General features: G+C 49.9%; 1 protein-coding gene across 5 annotated transcripts in view; it reads right to left on the bottom strand.

The window, feature by feature from the left end:
- The window catches only part of NACC2 (NACC family member 2), a 54,509-nt gene that overhangs the window by 9,604 nt on the left and 19,095 nt on the right, over positions 1-25,810 (bottom strand). The window contains exons 1-3 of one of the 5 annotated variants that reach the window (XM_036393956.2): positions 17,825-17,845; positions 9,216-10,139; positions 1,160-1,327 (exon numbers count right to left, since the gene is read on the bottom strand). In XM_036393956.2, coding sequence (XP_036249849.1) covers positions 1,160-1,327; positions 9,216-10,077 — 1,030 coding nt within the window. In that variant the 5' untranslated portion in view covers positions 10,078-10,139; positions 17,825-17,845. The other 4 variants (XM_036393955.2, XM_036393953.2, XM_036393954.2 and 1 more) reach the window with 4 other exon arrangements.

The following is a 25,810-nucleotide window of genomic DNA, read 5'->3' as shown; positions in this document are numbered from 1 at the left end:
ATCAAGCAGAGTTGCCTCAAACCAATTTGCAGCTCTCACTGTGAAAATAACCTGCACCACTTGATGGTTTTAAGAAGTCTCACATTAAATGGAAATGGGTACAAAATGAATATTCCAGATCCAAAATAAATACTTGTGGTTGTACGCTGTGCTTTGCCTTCCATCAAAGTCCTGTCCGCCATCAGCTGCAAACCTTTGTGGGCATCCCCTGAAATCCTGACTCCTTCTCCAGAATGAAAATGAAATCATGCTACTCACCAAGAGACAAATGACTGGAAGGGAAGAAGAACTGATTTGGATGGACTGTGCTGCCACATGTCCCTTTTGGACCAAGGGCTTTGCAGGGATTAATTAAACCTCCCCACCTGGGGGCACGTCTGGGATGCCCTGCCCAGTCATCCCCACACAGCCACATCCAAGGGAAAAACCCACAGCCAAGCCACTGCAAAGTAAAGCTGGGGGGAGCTTCTAAAAGCAGAATATGATTATTATGATTATTTCCACTGGAATTCGACCCAGTCACTCCAGTTAAACACTTTCTGCGCAGTGCTGGGTGTGCCTGGGCTGGCACAACCACCTGGTTTCACTCCTCCAGCTCTACATTCTCTAACATCTTCCACCTCACACTGGCCAGAAATCTTTTCTAGAGAAGGAGTAAATTCTGTCAGTATTGTAAATTCCCCCCAAAATGAAAATAAAGACAGAAGAAAGGACCAAACCCAATTCCTTCTCCTCCTGCTGCAGCGTTTGACCACTTAGTAAATTTATGAAGAAATTTTACAGGTTTTTCAAAGCTTGTTCATTGACACAGATTTTTATCTCCCTTGCTTTGTAAATCTTGCAATGTGGCAATTTTTGAAGGGGGGGGCTGTTGGGTTTTTAGATCTGTGATTCTAAATGAAAACACATTCACTGCAGCCACACCGAGCAGGAAGAACACAAGCTGCAGAATTCAATTAAAATGCTAAATTAATTCAATTGAATAAATCCTGTTAATGACACATTTTTCTGTCAGCAAATTAAAGGAAACTCGGAACTTTCCAAAAGACCATTGGTGACGAATAATCCAGAAAGACACAGCAAGGGCACACAAGATACGGAGAGCACAACTCCAGAAGGGAAACAGCAGCGATCCAGAGGCATTCCAAGGAGAATCTACCTGCAACCAGCTCGAGTTTCTCGCCAGGGTCCCCCTCGGAGTAGAGCTTTGGGTGGCAGCGGTAGCCGATCTGGCTGATGAGGCTGGCAGGGAGCGCCACCAGGTCCCGCCGGATCAGCACACAGGAGCGGTTCTCCAGAGGGATCTGCTCTGCCTTCTCCTGAGCAACTTCAAAGTGAAAAGGGAAAGCTGTTAAAAGAACTTGTCAGGACGCTGACGAGGAGGTCAGGGCTGACTTCTTCACGCAGCAGTTGGGAATATCCCCCCCCTCCAGACGTCCAGCCATGGGCCAGGTGCCACCTGAAAGCTTGGGAAAATCCCCTGGTCTCCCCCTCCACAGCAGCCTCAGGTTCTGCAAAAGGGATCCTCAGAATCTAATTATGCTTTAACGTCTCCTGAGTCAACAATTTGTGAAAATGGACAGCTCTGCATGGCTGACATCACTCTGCACACGGAGCTGCTGCCCCACACACCCCACGAGGGTGGCAGGAATTTCACCAGGGGTTCTGAACAAGCAGTGAATTGCCCCAGTTTGGTGAACACCTGCAGCAGTTCCATCATTACTTCCCTTGATGGTTTTCCCTGCTGAAGTTAAAATCCAGACCCTGCAGACACCTCTGCTCTGAGAGAGGTCAGCAGAGCCTCTCTGTGCACCCACCAGCCACCTCCAGCCCACCTTCCCTTCCTCTGCCTTCTGCAGGCCAGCTTTCCCTCTCAGTAACAGAAAGAAGCCCCCATCAACAAGGCAAAAAATGTTATTAAGGTGTAGCTTAAAAAAAAATACCAAAATAAAAACCAAAATACCAGATTTTCCCAACCTGCTCTGATGCACCATCTCCAGAGCCCACCACTGCCCAGGAGCGAGCAGTAACATGGAAAAGCTGGAAATACTGGGCTGTCCTGCCAGCACCTCCAAACCTGGGCATTGTGGGCACACAGAGGATTGGTTTGTAAAGCACATTTACAGTCCAAGACCACCAGATTGCTTAAAATGACAATTTTTGACAGCAATGAGGGCTGACCATGCGCATCAACCTCAGGACACAGTGGGAGCAGCTCCAGGGCTGAACTGCAGCCCAGCTCTGCCATGATCCACCTTTTTTCCCCAAAAACTGTTTGATAACGTGGCAAGTGCCAGGCACAAACCCAAACCCAGCTCTGTGCTCGAAACCTGTCAACACTGAGAGAAGCAGAAACCCCAGCAAGGAGCATTTCTGCACTCAAAACCTGCTCCAGAGGTGTCCTTTTCCTGCAATTATCCCCGAGTTCTGGGTTCGCTTTTCCTCCCTGCAGATAAAATAACAAGTTTTGCAGAGTTGCTGCTCAGTAACCCAGGGTGATGGCTCGGGGACAAAGGGAGCAGTGTTCTGCTCTAAGTAGGACATGGCCACGGTGCCCTGCTGGGCTGGGGCATCCCAGGGAGGCTCTGGGGGCATCCCCACCCTCAGGACATGGGCTGGATGGCTCCCTCTGCCCCTGAGGAATGCCAGGAGGGGCTCTGGAATGGCAGGAGGACGGTCCCTGCTCAGGGAGACAGACTCAAGAGCAGCAGAACGACTCACGGGTGTTTTTAAACCCTTTGTGCCATCGCAGCCCCATCATCAGTGGGAAATCTGTACCATTGACGTTCCCAGCTGCAATATTCCCTGCATTCCCAAGCATCCAGAGCCCAGATCCAGCTGCAGATGGGGGTCAGCTCCCACTGAGGGAGCATCTCAAAGACCAGCTCTGTTTCGAGGCCTTTAAAGAGTGATAAGCAAACCATATCCCATAAAATACTGATATTTTCCAGCTCAAAGACACCAAAAAAAGCAAAGGGACAGTGGGAGGAACCAGTCCTGCTCTGCTGTCCTTCCCAGGCAAGGCAGGGCCACCAGGGCAGCTCCAGGGGAAGACGGGACACCTCAGTCATCTCCCAGAGGCAAAATTTTACTCAGAGGTAAAATTAAATATACAACCCCTAGGAGCTGTATATGTGACCTACACAATCCCACCCCAGCACAGGGCTCTGCCAAGGTTATTAAAAATTACTAAAATTATTAAAAATTGAATTTTTAATATTTCATTTTTACTCTAACCAATGGCTCAGGTCGAAAGGACCCACAATATCCATCAGCACCATACTTCATAAACCAAACTAAAATTCAGCTAAAAAGACCAAGTGCAGTTCAACCCACTGCTGGATTTTGGTTACATCTGTCCTGCTAGCTCACTGTCTATAAATCTCATATTAAGCATGGCCATGAATCATTTTGGGGGGCTTTGTTTCCATTCAAGCATTAGCAGAAAATCAACGATACCAAACAAAAAGAGGTTTGGGGCTTTCAGTGGCACCTCCATTGAGCAGATAGCAATCAGTTATGTAAAGGAGCAGGACACAAGAGCCACTTTGGTGCCATGTTTCCACAGAAAGCCACTCTGTTTGGCCTTTCTGCTCCAGAGAACAGGAGAGCATTTGCTTCTAATTAATTTGTATCTTCAGAGGGCAGCGGCTCCTTCCCTTTGAATGAAAGGGCAAACAATGGGAAGTATTGTTAAATACAGTTTTGTTCCTGAACAAGAAAGGAGCTCCCAGCCAGCAGAGAGGGGCAGGAAATCATTACAGAGGAAGCCACCAGAGCTGCCAGCCAAACACTGGAATATTTGATTTATTTGGATATATGCTTTTATCCCAAACTTAGCTGGAGGCTGCAGCTGCAACAGGTGGTGCAGAATGGGAAAAACCCATTTTCCTGCATTTTTCTGGCTGAAGAAACAGCCTCAAACTAACTCACTGGTCCATGCTCTGTGGCTCCAGGCCCTGCATGATGTTGGGGCTCGTGTCCTCCTTATCCCTAAAACAAACTCCAGAGGTCCCTCACAGCCCCTTAGTGCTGAGCCCATGATGCTTGGGTGACATTGGGATTTCTGCATGTCCCACCTGAGCTTTGCTGGGAATGGGCTGCTCAGGTGAGTGATTGGGAATTGCTGGACACACACCCGGCCCCAGCACTCGCTCATCTCTTTACTTCCTGACAGCAGGGCTTCAAAATGGGTCATAAAGCTCCAATTCCCACCAGTTTGGGTTCTCCAAACTGCACGTAAACATCAAGGTGCTCCTGTGGGTAAGAAACAACTGCTGCTGGTTTAGGAATGGGATGTGGAGATACAGAAAGATCAGAGTGATGGAGCCTCACCCAAAAACGGATCCTTACAGAGTCCCAACATGCAACCACACATCTCAAGCCCTGAATAAAAGGCTGGCAGGACAGCTCCTGCTCCCATCTCCACCTGCTTCACCACGGATGCAAACATGTGGATGATCCTTTCTGTACACAGCCAGAAGTCACTTTTCAAACAGCAATATTTTACCATCTCTCTCCCATCAGCCTATTTTCCACTGGCAGTGGGACCACCTCAAAAATATCTTCCCTCCACAGCCTCAGCATCCCCAGCATCTGCTGCAGATGTAAACCTGGAGCAGAGGACACACGCAAGCACCCTGGGATAGATCCATCACAGAGTCCCAACGGGGAGAGTTTACATTTCCCAAATAGTACATTTATACCAACGTACTGAAATGTAGCCTTTGATTTGTGACCTATTTATACAGGGAGGTAATCTGGAATTAGTATAGGAAAAATATTACTGGTTTATAAATACCCCTATCTTGCCTTCGCCTCAGATCTCAGCCAGGAGTGAAACATCTGCCAGCCTAAAATTAAACATCTGTGGTTCAGAGGGAGGAAAATGGGGCTGGAAGTTTAATGCCAAAAAAGGCCAGAGGCTGACTGCCCCCAGCCTGGGGCTCAGCTCCGACCGTGCCAGGGTCAGGATGGGGCACTGCCACCACACAGCCACTCAGCCTGGAAAAGACCTCCAAGACCACCAAGTCCAACCTGTGATCAGTGCCCACCTTGTCCCATGAACACACACAGCCAGGCTTTCAGCAGTCTGCAGGTGTCTGAATCCCTCTGCAAAAGCCAAAGGGCTCTGGTGGATAACTGGCGCAGTCCTCTAAAATCCATGAACCGTTTGCTGCTGAGCATCCTCCCTGTGCACAGGCTGGTCCCACGGGGAGCAGGGGGAGCTGGCAGGAGCAGGGGCTGTCCCTGCAGTGGCAGCCAGCTGCTCCATCCCACTGCAATTCCTGTTGTGGCTGCCGTGGTTTGTGATTTACGGGGCTGCAGCGCGCCGTGCCCGGCTCCGCTCGGGATGCTGCACGGGCTGCACCATTTGGGATTCTGGGCTGTTCCTTGCCCTCTTTCCTTACTGTCAGGAATCAGAGGCCAGGAGAGAAAACTATTCTCTCAGCTAATTACCACAACTATTCTATAATGGCTATTTTAGATGAATTTTTAATGAAGTGTGCTCTTGTCAGTTCAGGATTTCATAACTTTCAAGTCCAGCCTTTACATTCCAGCCATTTGCTGCATCAAGATTTTTCCCTTTTCCCTGCAAACCGGTGCAGCAGGAGCAGGGGAGGAGGACGGACCCTTGCACAACTTCTCTGGTGCCTGTCAAAATTAAATTAACTGCATCTGCTCAGCAGAGAGCTGACTGACAAGAACGTGGCTCAGCGCAGAAAAGCGCCGAGCATCTGCAAGTCCTGCTGAAACCCACTTCAGCTCAGGCCCACGACGCTGTAATTAACAGGGATAAAAATACTTTGCTTTTGTTTAATGTTTTCTGGAGTTGTGCGTTCCTCAGATCAGATGCTGGAAACCTCATTAAGTCTCGCTCGTGTCCTCGAGGCCCACATGTTCTCCACACCCAGACCTAGTTCTGGAGTCAGGAGCCATTTTACCGCAGTGCTCCCAGCCTGGCACGGCAAACGTGGCCACCAAACCTGGCCAGAGCCTGGGGGGAAACTGAGGCAGCTTTTCCTACCCCCCTCTGGCAGCTGCCACCCTGCCTGCCAACACCTAAGCCTGACCCTCCTGTGTTTAATCCTGGCCTCATGCTGCTGTTCCTTCTGCAGGTCCAACACTCGTCCTGGTCCCTCACAGCAGTGCCACCGCTGCAGGTGGCACCAGCCTCTTCTCCCAGGGTTCCTCCGAGAGGAAACAGCCTCAAACCGTGCCAGAAAAGGTTCAGATTGGACTTCAGGAGGAATTTCTTCATGGAAAAGGGGTTCAGGCATTGGAAGGAGCCGCCCAGGGAGGTTTTGGAGTCCCCATCCCTGGAGGTGCCCAAGGAACAACTGGATGTAACGCTCAGTGCTCCTGGTGGTGTTTGGTCAAAGTTTGATCTTGGAGGCCTTTTCCAGCCTTCACGATCCTGTGATTTGGAGATGTGGATCTGATCCAGCTTTGGAAATTCAGAATGGCTCTGACTACAAAAAGGGGTGAAGAAAATAAATTAAAAACTCCCAGCCTTGGGGCAAGAAGAGGATTGGTGACCCCTCCCAAGGGTGGTGGGTGATGCTGAAGGCAGGTGAGGAGCATCAGCCACCAGTGTCCCACCACACCCTCACCAGCACCAACACTTCAGATGGGGAACAAAAAAGCCCAGAAAAAGAAGGAAAAAAAAAAATCCAGCAACCCTCTCTGAAATTCAGAGCTTCGTCTGCTCTGCTCCTCTTTGGCTTTGTTTTTGTTTTCACAAACAGGGCTCTTGGAAACCTTGGCAATGCCTGGTTTAAAGGGCTCCCCCTCCCCCAGGGCTTTGTGAGGCTGTGGGATCTCCATGCCAGGAGCAGGATTAGCTGCCTTCTCTCTTCCATCTCACAGTTTCATTATTCTGCACCTTTTGAGAGGGTACAGTTTATCCTGAGTAATTAAAACACAGCTAGCTCTACAAGTCCAAACCATAATGGAACAGCTTAGGTTTTACTTTTTGTAACCTGTCTTTTGCATGCCCTCTTTTCCAGGAAGCCTGATACCTATAGCTGCCTTATTTCAAACAGGAAACTCCCCTGAAAGGTGCAGGTGGGGAAGAGGAATTTCAGCAGAAATGTGGGATATTTAGAGCCTTACAACCTGCCTCTTCCCTGCATGGCCTCAGCATCACCACCTGCAGAAAACAAGCAGGAAAACTTGGCTGTGGGATGCCCAGCCCTGGCACAAGGGCTGCAGCATCTCCAGTGACACCTGAGAAAGCTGCTCAGATTTTCACTTTTCCAGCTGGGATGATTCCTGCCCAGCATGGATTAGGGACAGCCTCAGAGCTGCTGCCTCCACCATCCCCAGGCTGGTCCTGTCCTTGCCTTCTGAGCTGGTTTTGTTCTGTTCCTGCAGGAACTGGCCCCGTGACAGGGATGGAAAACACACTCCAAGGGCATGATCCCACTGCTCTGAGGAATAACTGAGGGCAAACCCACATTGCTCACCACAGGTTCTACAGCAGGGAAAAGCAAAATAAACCCAAAGCAAGTGAGCAACAGCAAAATTCCTGTTCAGTCTGACTCCAACAGCAGCCATGGAGGAGACCCTGACCTTGTCCCACCCCTGATCCCACTCCTCTCCTGCCCCATCCCAACCACTGGAACCTGAAGCAGGACAGGGAGAGTACTCAGGCTTTTGAGGTTCACTTCCTACATCTCCTTGTCCACTTCTCTTAACAAATATTTCTAATATTAAAATAGTGAATTTGCCATTTCCCCCTTTTTCATATGACTTAGTAAAACAACACCTTGGAAAATCCTGTTTATCTGCTTGCTGTCTGTCAGGGAACGTGGCAAGAGGATGCTGAGCTCCTGGGATGGGATGGGATGGGACAGTGTGTGGGGGTGAGCCCACTCTCAGTACTAAGGAAGCCTACCTGTTTTATGGAACAAAAAATGTCCTATTTGCCAAATCTTGTTCCTTGGTGAAGACTAAAATCAAATGGCTTTGAGGAAAGCTCATCAATGAACCAGAGTTAAAATATTTGCAACATCAGTGCAGCAATTCCAGGAGCCAGAGCAGGGGAAGCAGCTGCAGGCGAGGGGATGCTGCGTGCAGCCAGAGCCAGTGGGAAGATGTCCCTCCCTGGGGAGCTCCTGAGGATCAAAGCTGCTGCCACAAACACCTGCAGCTCCCACGAGGAGGCCACTGGGAGGCTGAGCTTCCATGTGGGACACTGCCAGCCCCATCTGTGCGGGGTGCTGGGAGCTGCTTCCACGGGGGATGCTCACAGGACAGCACCCAGGGGCATCTCCCCTTGGAACTGAGCTCCTGGACCTGCAGCCCCTCTGTCCTGGCTCCTCAGGAGGGTCTGAGCCCTGCAAGGTGCCAGGGAAAGGGGATGTGTGCCCAAGGAAGTGGGAGGGAAAGGAGCTCTCGTGTCCCTGTGCCCACTCTGAGGCTGAGAAGCAGCTCCCAGCCAAGCACCACCAAAGTGAAGCTGCCTCCTCTGTCTGAGACCCATCAAGGGATTCACACTTATCCCTTAATCCCAAATTCTGGAAGGGCAGCAGAGGGGTTTTACTTAGTTCTTGACACTGTGTTTCTAATGGAGAAATAAAAGAACATCAAGCCCCAAAAATGCTTTTCCCTTTCCGACAGTGATGTGTGGGACAAGGAGAGAGGGGCACTTCAGGCAGTGAGGAAAAAAGGCCATCTTTCCTTCCTGTTGCAGACATTCCTAGTTAACTTCAACAAAAATTATTTCATTTATATTCTCCCTTCCTCCAAATATCCCATGCTCATCACTTTTTTTGGAAACTCTTATTCCAAAAAGCCAGGACAGAAGACAGCTCCCAGAGTGACCACCTGGCCCTGGGCCAAGAGGGTGACCCACGGCAGGTGAGCTCAGCCATCACCTCGGGATGGATGCCACCACCACGGGGCTCGTGCAGCCACCAGGCTCCTCGCTGGCAGCCTCAGCCAAAAAGCAAAGGCTGAGCTGACCCTGGTGGATGATACAGCCTCTCATCTAAAGAATCTCCCAGCTAGGGAGCGATGGCAGGGGAGACCTGCCCATGTCACACCTGGACATCAGCACCAGGCCCACCACGTGGGCAAAAACCAACAAATGAAACCCCAAAGACAAAAACCCGGTGACCAACCCAAATCTGCCCACAGTGGCTGGACAAGGCCCACACAACCACATCAAGGGGGCAGAAAACCCAAGCAGAGAAAGAACCATCCATTACCAGAGTAACCTCCTGAGGACTTGATGTACATCTGCCCGTACTGCTCCTCCACCATGGTGTCGTAGGCCTCATCATCCTCCTCATCCTCCTCGTTGTGGTAGGAGGTGGGGCTGTCGGTGGTGGGGATGCTGCTGGCGCCGGGGCTGGTGCGCTCTCCCTGGGAGTACTGCACCTGCTGCACGTTGGGCAGCAGCGTGGCCAGGTTGGGCACGCCGTAGTAGGAGACGCGCGACAGCTTCAGGGGCCCCGCGCTGGTGCCGCCGCCGCCGCCGGGCCCGTCCCGAGCTCCAGGCTCCAGGGGCCGCTTGCCGGGCAGGCCGGGCAGGGCCTGCAGCTCCAGGTTCTCGTGTTTGACGCGCGTGAGGAGCGGGATGGGCATGGAGGGGGACATGACGTAGGGCGCCGAGGCCGACTGCAGCTGGTTGCAGGGGCTCTGCGGCTCCGAGCTGGGGTCTTCGATCATGGTGGTCTGAGAGTCACAGTGCGGGGAGCTGACCTTGAACATCAAGTCCGTGCCTTTCTCCACGATGTGCTGGATCTGCAGGAAGCCCGCCGTGTACATCACCACCAGCTGCTCGCTCGCCGCCATGGTCAGCTTGCCGGTGTAGCAGAAGGAGAGGATCTGCTGGAAGCAGGCGGGGGGGACGGTGCCTGGCAGCTCGAAGGCGTTTTTGCTGTTCCCACTGAACAAGTCTCGGAAGTAGAGGCTGCTGGCGGCCAGCACCGCCCGGTGAGCCTTGAAGGCTTGGCCCTTCACCACGATGGAGACATCGCAGTAGAGCCCCAGCAGGCGCTGCTCGTTCAGGCAGCCCAGCACGGTGTTCCCGAAGTTGGGAATCTCTATGTGCAACATCTGCGACATGGCTCAGGATCGGCCGGAGCTCCTCAGACATTCAATGCAGGAATATCCAAAGTAGGGCACATCTGAAAAACGGAGAAGGCAGGGGAGAGAGGAACAAGGTTTTTAGACAGTTCACCAAAGGCAGGCGGGAGCACAGGAACCCACCTCACCCGACATCAAAGGCTCCAAGGCGAGCTCCCAGAGCCAAGGCGGAAAAGCGATCGCTTGCAAAAATTACTTATCGGTGGTTTTGAGCAGCGTTGGGAATGCCATTGGTGGATGGCAAAGGATATTTCAAAAAAAAGCAAGTATTTCCTTCAAGTTGTGGTCTGTTTAAATAAGCACCACTGATTTATTCCCCCGGGGGTTTTTACTTTATGCAGGAAAATCTGAACGATAATGGGAGAGAACAGTAAAGCAAACGAAAGGCAGTCAGACAGATCTCGGTAGCATTATATAAGAAACACAACAACCAGCAGCTATGTTGAAACTACAGAAAAGATATTTATAAAACAATGTGCCATTCTGCCCGAAATAAATACAGGATTCTGCCGGAGCGAGAGCTCCCAGGAAAAAGCACTTTGAAAAGCAATCTTCCCATTTGCACCAGAAAGAGGGAGCGTTTCAACAGTTAAACCCCTTCTCAACAGATTTATCCTCCAACAAAACGAAGCTTATCTCCAAATTAAGCCAGATATTTGAGCCCCAATAAAACAAACCAACGTGCCTGCCGCAGCGAGCCGCCTACCAAGTTGTCTTCTTATTTTCCTCCCCCAGACGCCGAGCGGGGCAGGGGGAGCCCCAGCCCAGCCCCCGGCGCCCCCGGTACCGGCAGCGCGGACCCTCCGAGCCAGCCCGGGCTGGGGGCGGCTCCGCAGCCCGCCCCGGCCGCTCTCCGGGGCCAGCTGTACCTTTTGGCCATGGGCAGAATCCCTGCTCCCAGCTCCCAGAAGCAGAGGCTGGCGCTGGAAGGGCGCCGGGAGGTGCGCAGAGCCCGAGCAGGTAACGCTGGTGCAGCCTGGGCGCTGAAACTCCAGCGGAGCAAATCACTGCGGATGCACCGAGCCCAGACCCCCCCGTGCTCCCTCCCCGAACACTCCAGGAGATTTAAAATCCTGCAATACCACTGAAGAAAAACTACCTTTAACTAATACTGAAAGCTCAGAAGAGCGATTTTTTTTTTTTATTAAAAAAAAAAAAGGAGAAAAAAAATTAGAAGTTTATCTGAGAAAGATAAAAAAAAAAATCTCTGGAAAGAAAATAATAACCCACAAAGAGCTGCTCTGTTCCCATTGCCGAGGGGAAAAAAAAAAAAAAAGTCCTATCTGCAAGGCCACGGGGTAACAGGAAGAAAAGGGAACACACTCGGAGCCAATTTAATTGTATCTGCATGGTTAAAAAAAAAAAAAAAAAAAAAAAAAAAAAGGGAAAAAAAAAAAATCTTCCAAGCGAGGAAGTTCGCGGTGCCTTCGCCTGGCCGGGAGCGAACGTACCTTGAGCAGCGGCCGCTGCCGAGGGGCTCTGGTGCCCCGAGTGCCCGGGGGAGGGGGAAAATAAAATATAGTATCAAGAGCTAGGTTTGTATCTGCTGGAGCTCGAGCTTTTACCAAGTCAAATCTCCCCGGCAGCGCACAGCATCTAAATGAATAGGCCGGATGCAGATTAACATTCAGGCTGCTCTCTGCAATGAATAGAGCCCTTTGATTAGGGACCTGAAGTAAATGCCAGTTTCAAACCGAAGCTTTAAAAACAGAGAAATATCAGTGCCAGAGGAATGCTCTCAGTGTTGGTACAAGACAGACTTTTGATGAGTCACTGCAATGCAAACAAAGATGGCAGAAATACTGTACTGTATGCTGATGAAATGCTTAGTGGTGCCACGGCAACTGAGACAGGTTTTAAATTTATAGTGCAGTTTTGCATATGAATTACGCTGTAAACTGCCTCCCCTGCCATCTAGTACATCCAGAGTGTCAAAGCATTTAAACTATTCCAAACAGTCTGCAGAGCTGGCACTGCTGCTGGTTAACTCCTGCGGCCAGGGGAAGGCAGGGAGCAGGGCTGGTGAGCATCCCCTGCATCCCCCCAGCACCCTCCTGTACCCCCTGCATGTCCCCAGCATCCTCCTGCATCCTGAGCATCCCCTGCATCCCCCCAGCATCTTCCTGCATCACCCCTGCATGGACTCAGCATCCTCCCTGCACTACCCCCACATGCCCCCAGCATCCTCCTGCATCCCTCCAGCATCCTCTGCATCCCCCTCAACAACCCCTGCATCCCCCCAGCATCCTCCCACCTGGCCCAGCATCCCACCCCGAGAGCTCCCCAAAAGCACCTGCCCAAAAGCACAGCTTTGGGAATGCCCAAATTAAAGGTGCTCCTTCGGCAGCCACAGTCCTGCTTCCTGTCCCCCCCCAGATCCCCCCCCCCCAATACAAGAAAGCCTTTCAAATGCAGGAAAAATGTTTACCCCTTGGGGAAAGCTTCTTTCAGTCTGTGGCTGAATCCACTAAAAGCAAATCCATTTGCTTAAGTAATGAAATCCCAGTCACATTGTCTCCTGGATTCAGATTTTAAATTACCTTCGCATTTATTGAGCATGTTTGGTGCTTTTTTCTGGGAAAGAGGGTGGGGCCTCCCTTTGCTTATTTCTCCTTGCCCAGAGCGTTTTTCCTCGTGCCTTTGGCCTCGGGTTTGGTTCAATTGCTGCGCTCTGATGGTCACACACAGTTAAAATTCCAGGGATGAGAGGTGAGGCCATCCCCAGAGCAGGATAACTGCAGGGAGCACAGGGCTGGTGATGCTCCAGCCTGACCCTTCCCTCCTGATCCTGCTCACAGCTCCACTTCCACATCCTGAGGGATGTTTGGTGCATGAGGTTCAAGCCCAGGGCAGGGAAGTGCTGCTCTCCCAGCAAAGCCCTGTGACATCGGTGCCCCAAATCCCACAGGACCTGCAGCCCCACGGAGCCTGGAGAGCCCCACTGCTCCCATTCCCTGCCTTGGGAATGCTCCCCACACTCAGGAGGTCACTGGGGTCCCTGCCTGGCGCTGCTGAGAGGGGACCAAGGTGACATTCCACGAGGAGATCAGAGGTGACACCACAACGACCAAGCCTGAGAGCCCAAAACCTCTCCCAAGCACGACAGCACCCACCTCTGCTGGAGAAAGGATGGAATCCGCCCTGGCAAACAAAGATCCGCTCTGGATCTGTGAAAATTACTGAGAAATACCCGAGTTAAAGAAAAAACATCACTGCTCAGGCACCTAAGGAAGCCTCATCCTTCCACGAGGATGGGAAGAACACGGGTGGAGAAGGATTTCCTCCTCTTCTCTTCCAGGAAGGGCTCCCTCAGAGCTGGAGAAGACACCAGGGAGGCCTTGGATGGACCTCCTTGGACCCAGCTGGGCAGGGTGTGTGGGACCAGCCAAGGACAGCTCGGTAGCACAGAACAAGCCAAACTTAAAATAAATATCAATTATTAATATTACTTAGAATTTGCTCTATAAGCAAACAGGCTTGTCAGGAGCAACCCCTGTCTCTCCCTAAAAGCACCAAATTGGGCTGGTTTAGGGAATGTTTTAAGCCAGAGAGAAGCAACAAAGTGCCCCAGCATCCCAAGTCTTTGGCAAACCTCAGATAAAACCTCCCAGGAGAGTTTGAACCAAGATGCTGGACACAACTGGTCCCTCCCAAAATGCAGCTCCCAGGGAAGTGGAGGGAAGTAACAGTGCTTGGTTTAGAAAGAGCATCAAGGAACAGGAGCAAAGCCACACAAGGAAGCTGCAGAAGCCCAAACCACCCCAATAAACCATCAACCAGGACTGCTGGAATTTTCCCTTCTTCCTCCCTCTGCCCCTTTCCTTTTTATGACCAGAATACATTAAAAAAGCTCCCAAAACCCAACCCAAAACCACCAACAACCCCAAATCATAAAGAAATAAAATAAAACAGTCTTGAAAGCCCAGGAGAATCTGCTCACCACCAAACCTCACATTCCCTAAAAACAACAGCAACAAAAAAACTAGTGAGATTAGACAGCAAATGCAATAAAGCTTGATAATTTCTAACTTTAAAATTCCTCTATTAAATATGATCATTTTTCTTTTAAATAGAGCACCAAGAGACTTTTGAAGGGTTTGAAATGGCTTCAGCCCATCTGACACAGGAAGAGCTGTGCTACAGGAGAAATGACCTTTGCAATTACAGATGTAAACTGTATTTTTCCAGTCTCATCTCCCAAGCTGAGCTGTGTCCCAAGGTGCAGGAGGAGCCCCCAGCATGACCATGACCCCAAAAAATCCAGTTCCCTTTGGCCTGGAGTGTCCTACAGGTGACAGACCATCAACAGGACATCTCCAAATGGGAAAACTTGGATAAAACTGGATTAAAACCAGACAAACATCCCCCACCTTGATCATTTTACAAATGTGACCATTCAAGCAAAACATCATTTTGTTTTCTGATGGCAGCCTCTTTCTCCAGGAGGATAATTTGTACATCTCTGCCTGATTTTTGTAAAGTCATAGCCTTTGTCACAAGATGTTCATAAAAAATGCAGCTGTTATTTGAGACAACTTCCAGGAGAGTTTGGGAATTCTCAGTTTCTGCATTCATCTGCTTCGGGGGAAAGAAAAAAGCAGGTTTGCTCTTTTCCAAACTAATTCCCTGCTCTGAGGCCTGAAAGGTCAGGGCGAGGCGACAGCAACAAAGGAAAAAAGCATCGACCTAGAATGAGATGCTGCCATCAGAGCTCCCCCAGGAGTAATCAGAAATAATTAGATAATGTATTTAAATTGGCTTTTTTTTCTTAGCCAAACAACAGAGAGACTGGGTGGAGAATCATTTCCCCAAAACCCCCCAGATATCCCCCAAGTCCTGCAGCTCCCCAGGAAGGTGAGCTGGGCAGCAGCTGGGACAGGGACAAAGGGACAGGGACCCTCTGGGGCTGGGAGACAAAGCAGCCAAAGGCTTCCACCCCCCCAGCCAAAGCCCCAGGAAAGAAAAGAGCTGAAAAGTCCTGCCCTTGAAGGCCCCAAAGGGTCAAAGGAAACTTCCCTTTCTTCTGTAAATGAGGAGAGAGGGGGGGAAAATCCCACCCTTGGATTTGAGGCTGGCAGGGGGTGCTCAAAGCCACCCAATCCGCCAGGCACAGGGGTGGCACCTGCCCTGCTCTCACTGCAGGGTTTGGGGGTTATTTCCCCATTTTTTAATGTAAAGGAAATGTAAAAACCCAAGAGAAAATATGCAACAGCTCACTGCAAACTCAGTGGCCAAGTGTCGTTCCCCGAGCCCGGAGATGCTGTAATGCCTCAAATAAAATAGAGAGTTAAATAAAATAGAGTTCAGTAAACTAAAGAGTTAAATAAAATAAATAGCCAAATAAAATGCACTTCGGGTCTAGGCTGAGCATACTCCCCCCACCCCTGCATCACAGGCTGTGCCAGGGAGCCAAGGAGCCAAAATGCAAAGTCTGCACCCCCACCCCAACAACTGAGCATCCCCTCTTCCAGGTGAGAAAATCCAGGAGGGCAAGGGACAGGGATTGGAGCACAGGTTTGGATTCCTGCACAGGGTGGAGAAAACAAGGTTAAGTTCAGTAATCAAATGGCAATGAGCCTCCTCTCCTGCAGCACTGGTATCTGCAGCTCCAAAGTATTTATTTTTGAAATGCTGCAAGTGGCAAGCGGCGCGGACAGACCCTATTTTTAGTGTAGCAGCCAGTGGCAATGGGTGAAAGAAGATTATTTCTGCCTTATTAAGAGCAGAAAGTGAATTTGCAAATATTACTCAGTAACACACGGGCAGCCCCCACGCAGCAGACATGCAGCACGGAGCCACCACGGCTCCAGAGCCCGCAAAGTTCACACAGAAAGTGCAGCCCCAGAGGCTGGGCGTTGGAAAATGGGGGGGAAAAGGTGGAAAAGTGAATTAAAATCCCGCTGATGCCGCAGCTCAGGAGGTGTGGGCAGCCCCACTGCCAGGGGATGGGGACTGGGTGCTCAGTTTGGGACCCTGGCACTGCCCTGGGGGCTCTCCAAACATCTCCTCTGGGGACCTGGCACAGCCCCGAGGGGTCTCTCCTTGGGGACCCTGGCACAGTCCTGGGGGCGCTTCCTGGGAACCCTGGTACAGCCCCGAGGGTCTCACCCCAGTTCCCCATCACCGCCCTTAGGGTCTCTTTGTGGGGAACCCAGCACAGTCCCGAGGGTCTGTCCCCAATCCCCAGCACAGTCCCGAGGGTCTCTTTGCAGGGACCCCGACACTGCCCCAAGGGTCTCTCCCAGTTCCCCAGCACAGCCCTGAGGGTCTCCCTCAAACCCTGGCACAGTCTCGAGGGTCTCCCCCAATCCCCCCGAGGGTCTCACCCCAATCCCCCAGCACAGCCCCAAGGGTCTCCCCCAGTTCCCCATCACTGCCCCGAGTGTCTCTCCCCAACCCCTGGCACAGCCCCGAGGGTCTCTTTGCAGGGACCCCGCACAGCCCCGTGTCCCCCTGGTGCCAGCACAGCTCCGAGGGTCTCTCCCCAATCCCTGGCACAGTCCCCAGGGTCTCTTTGCAGGGACCCCATCACTGTCCCGGGGGTCTCTTTGCAGGGACCTCTCCCCAATCCCCATCACATCCCTGAGTGCCTCTCCCCTGTTCCCCAGCACAGTCCCGGGGGTCTCTTTGCAGGGACCCCAGCACAGTCCCGGGGGTCTCTCCCCAGTTCCCCAGCACAGTCCCGGGGGTCTCTTTGGACCCCAGCACAGCCCCGAGGGTCTCTCCCCAATCCCTGGCACAGTCCCCAGGGTCTCTTTGCAGGGACCCCATCACTGCCCCGAGTGTCTCTCCCCAGTCCCCCAGCACAGCCCCGGGGGTCTCTCTGCAGGGACCCCAGCACAGTCCCGGGGGTCTCTTTGCAGGGACCCCATCACATCCCCGGGGGTCTCTCCCCAGTCTCCCATCACATCCCCGAGGGTCTCTCCCAGTCCCCCATCACATCCCCGAGGGTCTCTCCCCAGTCCCCCATCACATCCCCGAGGGTCTCTCCCAGTCCCCCATCTCATCCCCGGGGGTCTCTCTGCAGGGACCCGGCCCAGCCCCGTGTCCCCTCCCCGGTGCAGCCCGGCTCTGTCCCTCTGTCCTGCTGCAAGGTGAGTCACCGTCCCCGGGAGCACCGCGGCTCCTCGAGGTCACCCACCCGGCAGCTCCGAAAGTGCCGTCATTCAGCCAAGGCAAAGCGTGCTTTTGCCATTATTATTTAATTAGGCTTTCTTTTTTTTTTTTTTTTTCTTTCCCCCTTCCCTAAAACTGATCTTAAGAGCTCTCAAAGCAAAGAGAAGCAAAAATAGAAAATGCAACATTTTAATTTTTTTTTTTCTCTCTCTCAGATTGCTGCAAGGGGAAGGGAGAAGGGAGAGACATGGCTAGAAAATACAATTATTCTGCAGAACGGAGTATTTTGCCATCTAATAAAAAGTCAAGACCCCGAGTAAGTTATGGCCACAGGAAAGCACAGAGCACCCCATCACCCTGCCTGCAGCATCCCATCACAAGCACTAATTCCCATCCGTAACACATCAAAAAAGACAAGTGCCATGCTGAATCCTATTCTCCTCACTCCTAGTACACAACAGCAGAGCTAGCAATATATAACATGCATGACTCAGTCCTAGCACCGTGCCACTACGGAACAGAAAGCTTTAAAATAAAGTAAATATCTTAAAAGGTCAATTAAAAAAAGCTTACAAAACATCAGACGCTGCTTCTCGCTAGAGCTCATTACCTAGTATGGTGGAGCTGCCTGTGTGTTTTTTTTTCTTGTGCAAGTTAGTCTGTGAGTCAGCATTAACACACATGAGAACATCAGGAATACTGCCTAGTTCTGATGCAATGGAGGTTGTAAAAAAAAAAAAAAAAAAGAAGAAGAAGAAGAAATCGCACTCGGTTTGGACAGGAGCCTGTAATTCAATTGCCTTTACTTTTCAATTACTGCATAGCCTACCCTGACCAACCTGCAGAGGGGAAGGAAACTTTGCTTACATCTCTGTCTTAAAATTAATGACTTTTACTTTTGGCTACAGCTTATTCTCCCTGCTTTAAAAAAAAAAAAAAAAAGACATAGTATAATTAACCCTTCAAGGGCAGCTGAGCCCGTGCAGCAATTGGGATCTTTGTGGTTTTGTAGGAATTTCAGGGCTGCCAAAAAGTTCTGGTGAAGGGAGACATTTATGCATTAAACTTTTAATACTCAATAAAGCAAAGCTACAATTGCATCTGAGCTTGATCTTTAATGGAAAGAGGAGCTTGCAGACAAGGGAAGTTAGAGACTGCAGAAATTTAACTCTGTGCTTCTGGGCTCAGACAGGCAAATACGAGACTGCACAGGAGCTTCTTCGAAAATGAGGGGCTTGGTGATCCAGCAAAACCCCTGACAAATCCAAAATTGGTGACGCGAGGTGGCCACCCCAGCCTGACACCCACTTTGCCCAGACAGAGCTGAAAATCTGCTTTTTTTATATACTGCATTTACTGCTTGTAGTCCAGCAAAGAATTCCCTGTCCCCCCTTTTCCTGGGGGAAAAACCCCCCCAAGGCTGATCCCTGCTCCCAGGAGCATTGAGTACAGGAGCCTCAACACCGACTTTTCATTTCTGCCTCCTCTCCTCCTGCAGCAAAACCCCTCACTGGGGGCAACAAACTGTGCCCAAAGCTTCAGAATGTGCCTATTTCTGTATCACACCCTAAACCACCCCCAGACAACGCTGCAGCCCAGAATATTGTATTATATATACACTGCTGATGATTATAGATATGGAATATTATAATATAGATGATGTATGATCAATATATTGTTTTTATATATATGTATAAAGCATATTATATATATATATATATATATATATATATATACTAAACTATGTCCACCAACATCTGACAAGTTCTGAGCTGCTGGGAGAGCCCTCTAAAATCTGTTTGTTTTTTTTTTAATCTCTGCAGCAGGGAGAGGTCAGAGGTTGGAGTGAGAAAGTCTCCCCAGTGCTCACAACCTGAGCTGGTCCCACACCAACAAACACTGACCAAGCCCCAAAAATATAAACAGGTCTATCTAATTCATACAGACTCATAATCCAGTGAAACACAAAAAAATGCCAAACCCCAGTTTAGTTAGCTGGTTGTTTTCATGAGCAGACACAAACACTGCAAAACCCTTTCTTCTTTCCAAGTATAAATACTTATTAATGGTGATTAACCAACAGAGAAGCCTCTAATATTAGAGATCACTCACTTCTGCAGCCTCTCCTGCAGGCAAGGGTCTGTCTCAAACCAGAATGAGCCTGGTGGGGTTATTTTTCCTTAAAGCATGTGGGATACTTGAATACAGATGAATTGAGTTTTAAAGGAAAAAAACCCAAGCAGCAACTTCTGGGCCAAGTTCTTGTGTGCCAAACTTTTCAACTGCCACAGCACAGCTCGACAGTGTTTCAAAAGAATTTAAGCACTGTTTTGAATACTGCTGACAATCTTCCTCATCAAAATTTGTAATTTAAATACCTCAAATCTGAAAAGCACGCTCCCTGGGGCATGCTTCATTCTCCCTCCCCACCACCCACCCTCCCCAAGCCCCATTTGGAATAAAATCCATTGCTTTCTGTATCTGGCGGGGTTTTCCCCCCTCCTGCAGCCCCCCAGCATCCTCTGCATCCCACAGGGATCCCAGCAGAGCTGGTTCTGCAGGGCAGCTCTGGGTGGAGCCTCTGTGTGCACCCCAAAACAGAGAGCCCCCTTCCTCTTTCACAGCTCTCGAGGCTGCTTTAGAGATAAAACCAGTCACTGGTTTAGAGATAAGATCAGTCACTGGTTTAGAGATAAAATCACTGATTTAGAGCTAAGTCCAATTAGTGATTTAGGGCTAAAACAGTCACTGATTTAGGGCTAAAACCTGTTAGTGATTTAAAGCTAACACCAGTTAGTGATTTAGAGTTAAAACCAGTAACTGATTGAAAGCTAAAACCAGTTAGTGATTTAGGGCTAAAACCAGTGCTGATTAGGGCTAAAACCAGTTGCTGATTTAGAATTCAACCCAGTTAGTGATTTAGGGCTAAAACCAGTGCCTGGTTTAGGGCTAAAGCCAGTTAGTGATTCAGAATTAAAACCAGTGATCAATTTAAAGCTAAAACCAGTGACTGATGTAGGGCTAAAACCAGTTAGTGATTTAGAATTAAAACCAGTAACTGATTCAGGGCTAAAACCAGTAACTGATTCAGGGCTAAAACCAGTTGCTGATTGAGAATTAAACCCAGTTACTGATCTAAAGCTAAAAGCAGGCAGTCCTGACTCCTACCCCCAGAAGGGGTTAATCCAAGGAGCCCCATTCCCACCTCTCTGCTCTCCAGTGGATGAGATGCTCCTTCAGACGTGTCAATAACCCCCCAAATAATTCCCTAATCCCGGAGGAGCAGCTGAAGGAATGTCTTGGGGTGGCAGTGCCGGGGGAGCAGCAGCTCCATTTTGGCAGGATTTGTGTTTAAGATTCCCTCCCATGGCTGCAAAGCACCTTGAAAGGTCGGCGAGCGCTTTCATATTCTCACATCCATCCCCGGCGCTGCCGCAGACGAAACGGATTGACCTAGACAAGAACTGCAACAGCCTCGCTGAAATAATCCATCAGCAGCCCTCAGCTGCAGCCTCCTTTGTCATGGGAACGCCGGGGAATCTCACCTACCTACTGCAGCCGAGAGGGGCTGGAGAGCCTTTAAATCCCAGCCCTGCTCTCCTGGGATGCAACCAAAGCCGGGCGAGCCGGCACGCAGCACCGATCCCTCCATGTTCCACAGCCTGTGCCCATTACCCAACTCATTAAAGACAGTGATACTTTGTAACACACTCTAATCTTTAATATTCATAGCTTGCTTCATTTGCATATCATGCCATAAATAGTTGGAGCAGAGGTAAAACACAAAGCGCTCCACTTGCATTTCTAATTATGCCTAAAATCAAATGTAAATCACAACACAGCCAAGACACAGAAAATATTAAATTTGCTGGCTCTCAGTTAAAAATTTTTAAACATCCCCCCCCCCTCCCAATCATGCTCACAAACCCAATTATTTTTAAAAAGAAAAATCAAAGGGGCTCACGCTGTCTGTTCTCAAAGAGGAGCTGACACATCCCAGCCCCAGCCCTGGCGAGGGACCCAGCAGCATTCCCCCAGTGCCAGCCCATCTCCCCAAAACCACCCCCAAAAACCTGCCCTGCCCTTCCCACGGGGCTGGGCTGCAGCTGCCCATTTAACCTTGGTCTCTGGAGGAACATCAGGAGCCTTTTGCTCCGGGGTGCCTGGGAAAGCTGATCCCAGGCAAAGGAGGCAAATTTGAAACATCAGCTCAAATCTGAACTTGTGCTAATTGGGCTGGCTGGAGGTCAGGGCTTTGGGTTTGGGAAGGAGAAAGCCCTGGGGCTGGGAGCTGCTCAGTCCCGAGGTTTAATGAGGGAAGTTTTGGGGTGCTGGCACTCAGCAGCTCCGTGTCCAGAAGGAAACAAACAATTCCTGCTCACAATGTACCAAAAGCAGGCAGAGGCAGCACAGGCAGCTCCTCTCTGCTGTGTTTTCTCCTGGAACATGGAAGAGCCCTCAGAGGCAGGAGCTGCCCCTCAGTGGGACACCAGTCCTGTGGAAAAGGCTCAAGACCCCATTTCAGCCCTGCCAGGGAAAGGTTTGGCCTCAGTGAGCCCTGTGCTCTCTCCAGACACATCCCAAATATCAGCCCTGTTTGTGGGAGCTGCAGCAAATTCACTGCCTCCCCCAGAAAGGATCCTGGGGAGTGATGTGGAGCTGGCAGTGGCTCCTGGGACTTCAGTCCATCCACCACAGCCCTGGAGGATTGGTCCACAACAACTCCCAATTTACCAGCTTTTAGGGAAAAGCAACAATACCCAATTTATCAGCTTTTAGGGAAAAGTGCGGCATCAGCTGAGGCTGCACCCCTGGGGCAAACAGGGGTGAGGTGTTTGCCCCTGCACAGATGAACTGCCCCCACCTCCCCCAGCTCACAGAGACACCAGAACACTTTATACCTGCAAAGCACCTCGATATTCATGGATAAAAATTGTTATTAGTACATTCCTGCCATATTCTGCTCCTACTTGAATGCTGCTTTTCCAGGGTCCCTAAATCCCATCAGTGAATGGGTCCCCAATTCTTGCCCTCCCCTGGTGCTGCAGCTCATCCTGCCCCTTTCCAGACTCAACTCCAGCTCAGCAACTACACTGCATCAGCTCTAAGAAAGAGTTAAAAGATTTTTTTTTTCCCCTGCCATATCAACTTCCAAAGGATTCCAGAGACATCATTAAATTTAACTCCAAAAGGTGAGCAACCGCCCCGTGCCCCCAGCCTGCACCCAGGGAGAAGTGAAAGCGAGCAGCTCACAGCCTGCAAAGCTTTTCTGCTCTTCTTATGTACCCTGGCATCTTGCCCAGACCTATTTTTAAGCCCATTTACTAGAAATCCCACAAATTAAAGGAAATACGGATAATGTTGTAAGAATCCTTTGGGCCAAATAAAAGCTACACATAATTTTCCTTGTGCATCAAGAGTAAGATCCTTAACCACAAAAACCAGATTTCCCCAAAGCTCTTTTGCAACAGTGAGAGAGAATCTTGTTTTGTAAAAAGTTGCTTTGATTCACTCCTGGATTACAGGGAGCTCCGCTGCCTCCCGGCCAAACCCAGGAGTGATTCCTGTTATGAAACACAGAGGTGTTAGAACACAAATAAATTCAACATCTCAGCTCTGGAACAGGGACTGCAAGGACAGCCAGGCACAGAGTGCAGTGGGGAGAAGCTGCAGGATGGTTATTGGGATTTTTTTTCCCCTCTGCAGAGGAGATTTGGGTGGGTTTATCCCCCAGATCTATGCACTGTGTGTTCACAGTGCTCATGGAGGGGCAGTGGGCTGGGAAATTTCCAACCTGCAGGCAGGACACTCAGCACAGACCCTGTCCTCCATCCCCTGTGCCCATTCCCAGAGCCACCTGCACCCCCAGGATGGGCACAGGGTGGTGACAGGGTGAGATGTGCATCACCCCAGCCCCAGGGAAGGGCCTCCTCAGGGATTTCCTGAGAAACAGGGATTTTATACCAAAATAAATCTATCTCTGCATCTCTGCTTGAATAATGACAGTGGGGTCTCTCCTGGGGTGAGCAGGAAATACAGGAGCATCCACCTGCTGCAGGGCTTTGGGAAGGAGGGAAGAGCTGAGTTTAATGCAGCAGCCATGATTTTAACTTTAAATAAACTCCACTAACAGCTCTTGTACTGGGATAGGATTAAAAAGAAACCAACAAGCAGATCCATGTTTCACTGAAACTCATCAGACGAGCAGAAACAGCCCCAAAACACAGCAAGTCAAAGCAGCATTTGTGGTTAGTCCTGGCACAGAGCAAATTGAGGGGAAGGTGCTTCCTTTCCCCATCCAACCTCACTCTCCTTCATCCCCACCACTGGCTTAAAATGTCTTCCTCACAAACATTCCAGCTTCCTTTTAAAAAAGGAAAATAATTATGCTGGGGAATAACCACTTCTCTCCTACAAGCACACAGATATGAACAGTTAAACACACAACTTTGGGAACTTTGCCAAGATTTACATGTTTTGCATGGAAAGCAAATGTTGGTGGTTTTTTTTTTTCCCCTGCCTGGGAAAATATTTAAGTGCTAAGTTTATGGAGCCAAGTCCATTTATTCCTGGTTTAGGCTGCTGCTCAGACAGAACTGAATTAGTGATTCAAGCAGCACTGGGGGATGCAGAGCTGGCCCACGCCAGAGCCCCCAGCCCAGAGCTGTGCTGGCACGTGGCTCTGGGAATTCTGTGCCAGACAGGGTTTTATCCATGGCACAGGATGGCAGGAGTGGCCACCCTTCCCTGGAGAGCCCCCCAGGTCCCTCCCAGCCCCACCAGTTCATTGCCGTGGTGCTTTTTGAAGCAGTAAAAGTCTTTTCACGGTGATGCCCTTAGAAACAGCAACACTTGATTTGCATTTTCCTGGCCCAATTTACCAAATCCCTGCCTCCAGATGGAAACTCCTCCCTGTGGTCCCAGCTCAGAGCAGCTCCCAGCTCCATCAGTGTGCTGGGACCAGTCCCATGAGCCAAGGCAGCAGCGGGCAGCAGGCCTGTCCCATCCCTGCAAGTGTCCAAGGCCAGGCTGGGCAGGGCTTGGAGCAACCTGGGACAGTGGAAAGGGGATGGAATAGGATGAGCTTTAAGGTCCTTTTCAAAAAAAAATCATTCAGGAATTCTATAAAACCCTGAGATCCCCAGCTTCAGCCACATGCTCACACCTCTTCACAAGGCCCTCCAGCTTTTTGCAGCAAGCCATCCAGTGATTTTTGCCTCTGTATTTCCATTTATTTGTGTATTTTTGCAAATCTTTCTGGCCAGTTAAACCAGAACCGTGGCGATTGCGAAATCAGGAAATTTGCTGCAACGCTCGGTAACTCTTGCAAGGCAATTAGCCAAAGCCTCACACAAATAAGCTTTTTTTGCCACACCATTCTAACCACCAAGCATTAACCCATTTTCTTAGGAAACAACATCTGCTGAAACAACTTCCTAATCTAGCAGCAGGCATGGAAAAAACCCAGTGCAGTATCTCCAGTGCAGATTTGTCCTGCTCAGAGGGTACTGAGCAGACCCAGCCTCCTCTCACAGACCCTCTCCCTGGAATATTTATTCCCTGGGGCAGGAAAAGTGTTAAGGTCAAAGGTTTTCCTGCAGCCCTTCCATGTTTTAAAGACAGAGATGGTGGTGGAGCAGCCTGGGGGCTTTGGAGCAGGATTTGGGGTCTGAAATCCTTGGAGCTCCAGGAGCTGCACCCTACGGCTGCAGGGACAAATCAAAGCACAGCAGGATGGCACAGGTGTCATTCATAAAGATAAACTGGGAAATATTCATAAAAAAAAAAACTACTGGGCAATAAAGCAACAGTTTCCATTTCCTACCCTGGCCTTCACACAGCTTTTTTTCCTGGGAAAATGGGAACATAGAGCCAAAATCAGGCTCCGTGATTTGCCCTAGGAAAGACAGAAACCACACTGCATCCTTCTCCTTACTCCAGCCTGAAACAGCAGCCACACTTCTGTGCCATTTGTTAGAACTCATTTCCTCCCTTACTCGCTGCCCCTGCTTTCTCCACCATCCCAAAAGCCAATAAAATAAAATAAAAAGCTTCCTTTTGGGAACGCAGTGGTAATAATATTGCTCCCATCTGTTGGTAAGTCTGAGGACCTGCACGGGGAGCAAAGAGGCTGCAAAGCTGAAAGGGAGTCAAGTGTTTGCATGGTTTTAGTGAGAAATGAAATCCAGCTTTAAACACAGTAAATCGGAGACTATTCTGAATCACCTCTTGAATTTTTTAATGCTACTCCTGGGAGCACTGAAGGTAAATATGTTAATTTGACTTCAATCATGGAGCAGGGAAAAAAAAAAAGCAGCACACTGTATTAGTTTAGGGTACCAAGTCTTAAAACTATTCATGCATTTCTGCATATTTTATACTCAGCAAATAAAGTTCCAAGGTTCTATAAGGAGGCTGCAAAATTATTCTGAGTAAGCAATAATGAGCTGTGCATTATATAAGGCTGATACTAATGGTAATCTATTATTAAAATTTGAGAGTTACAGCAGCTCCATAGGAGTCTGAGAGCAGGTTTTCCTCCCTGGGAAGGGAGAGCAGCACCTGGAGCAGGGAGCTTGGCCAGGTTTTAGGGGAC

This window comes from Molothrus ater, chromosome 20 (assembly GCF_012460135.2).
Source record: "Molothrus ater isolate BHLD 08-10-18 breed brown headed cowbird chromosome 20, BPBGC_Mater_1.1, whole genome shotgun sequence".
NCBI classification, from domain to species: Eukaryota; Metazoa; Chordata; class Aves; order Passeriformes; family Icteridae; genus Molothrus; species Molothrus ater.
This window is presented reverse-complemented; position numbering and strand designations above follow the sequence as displayed.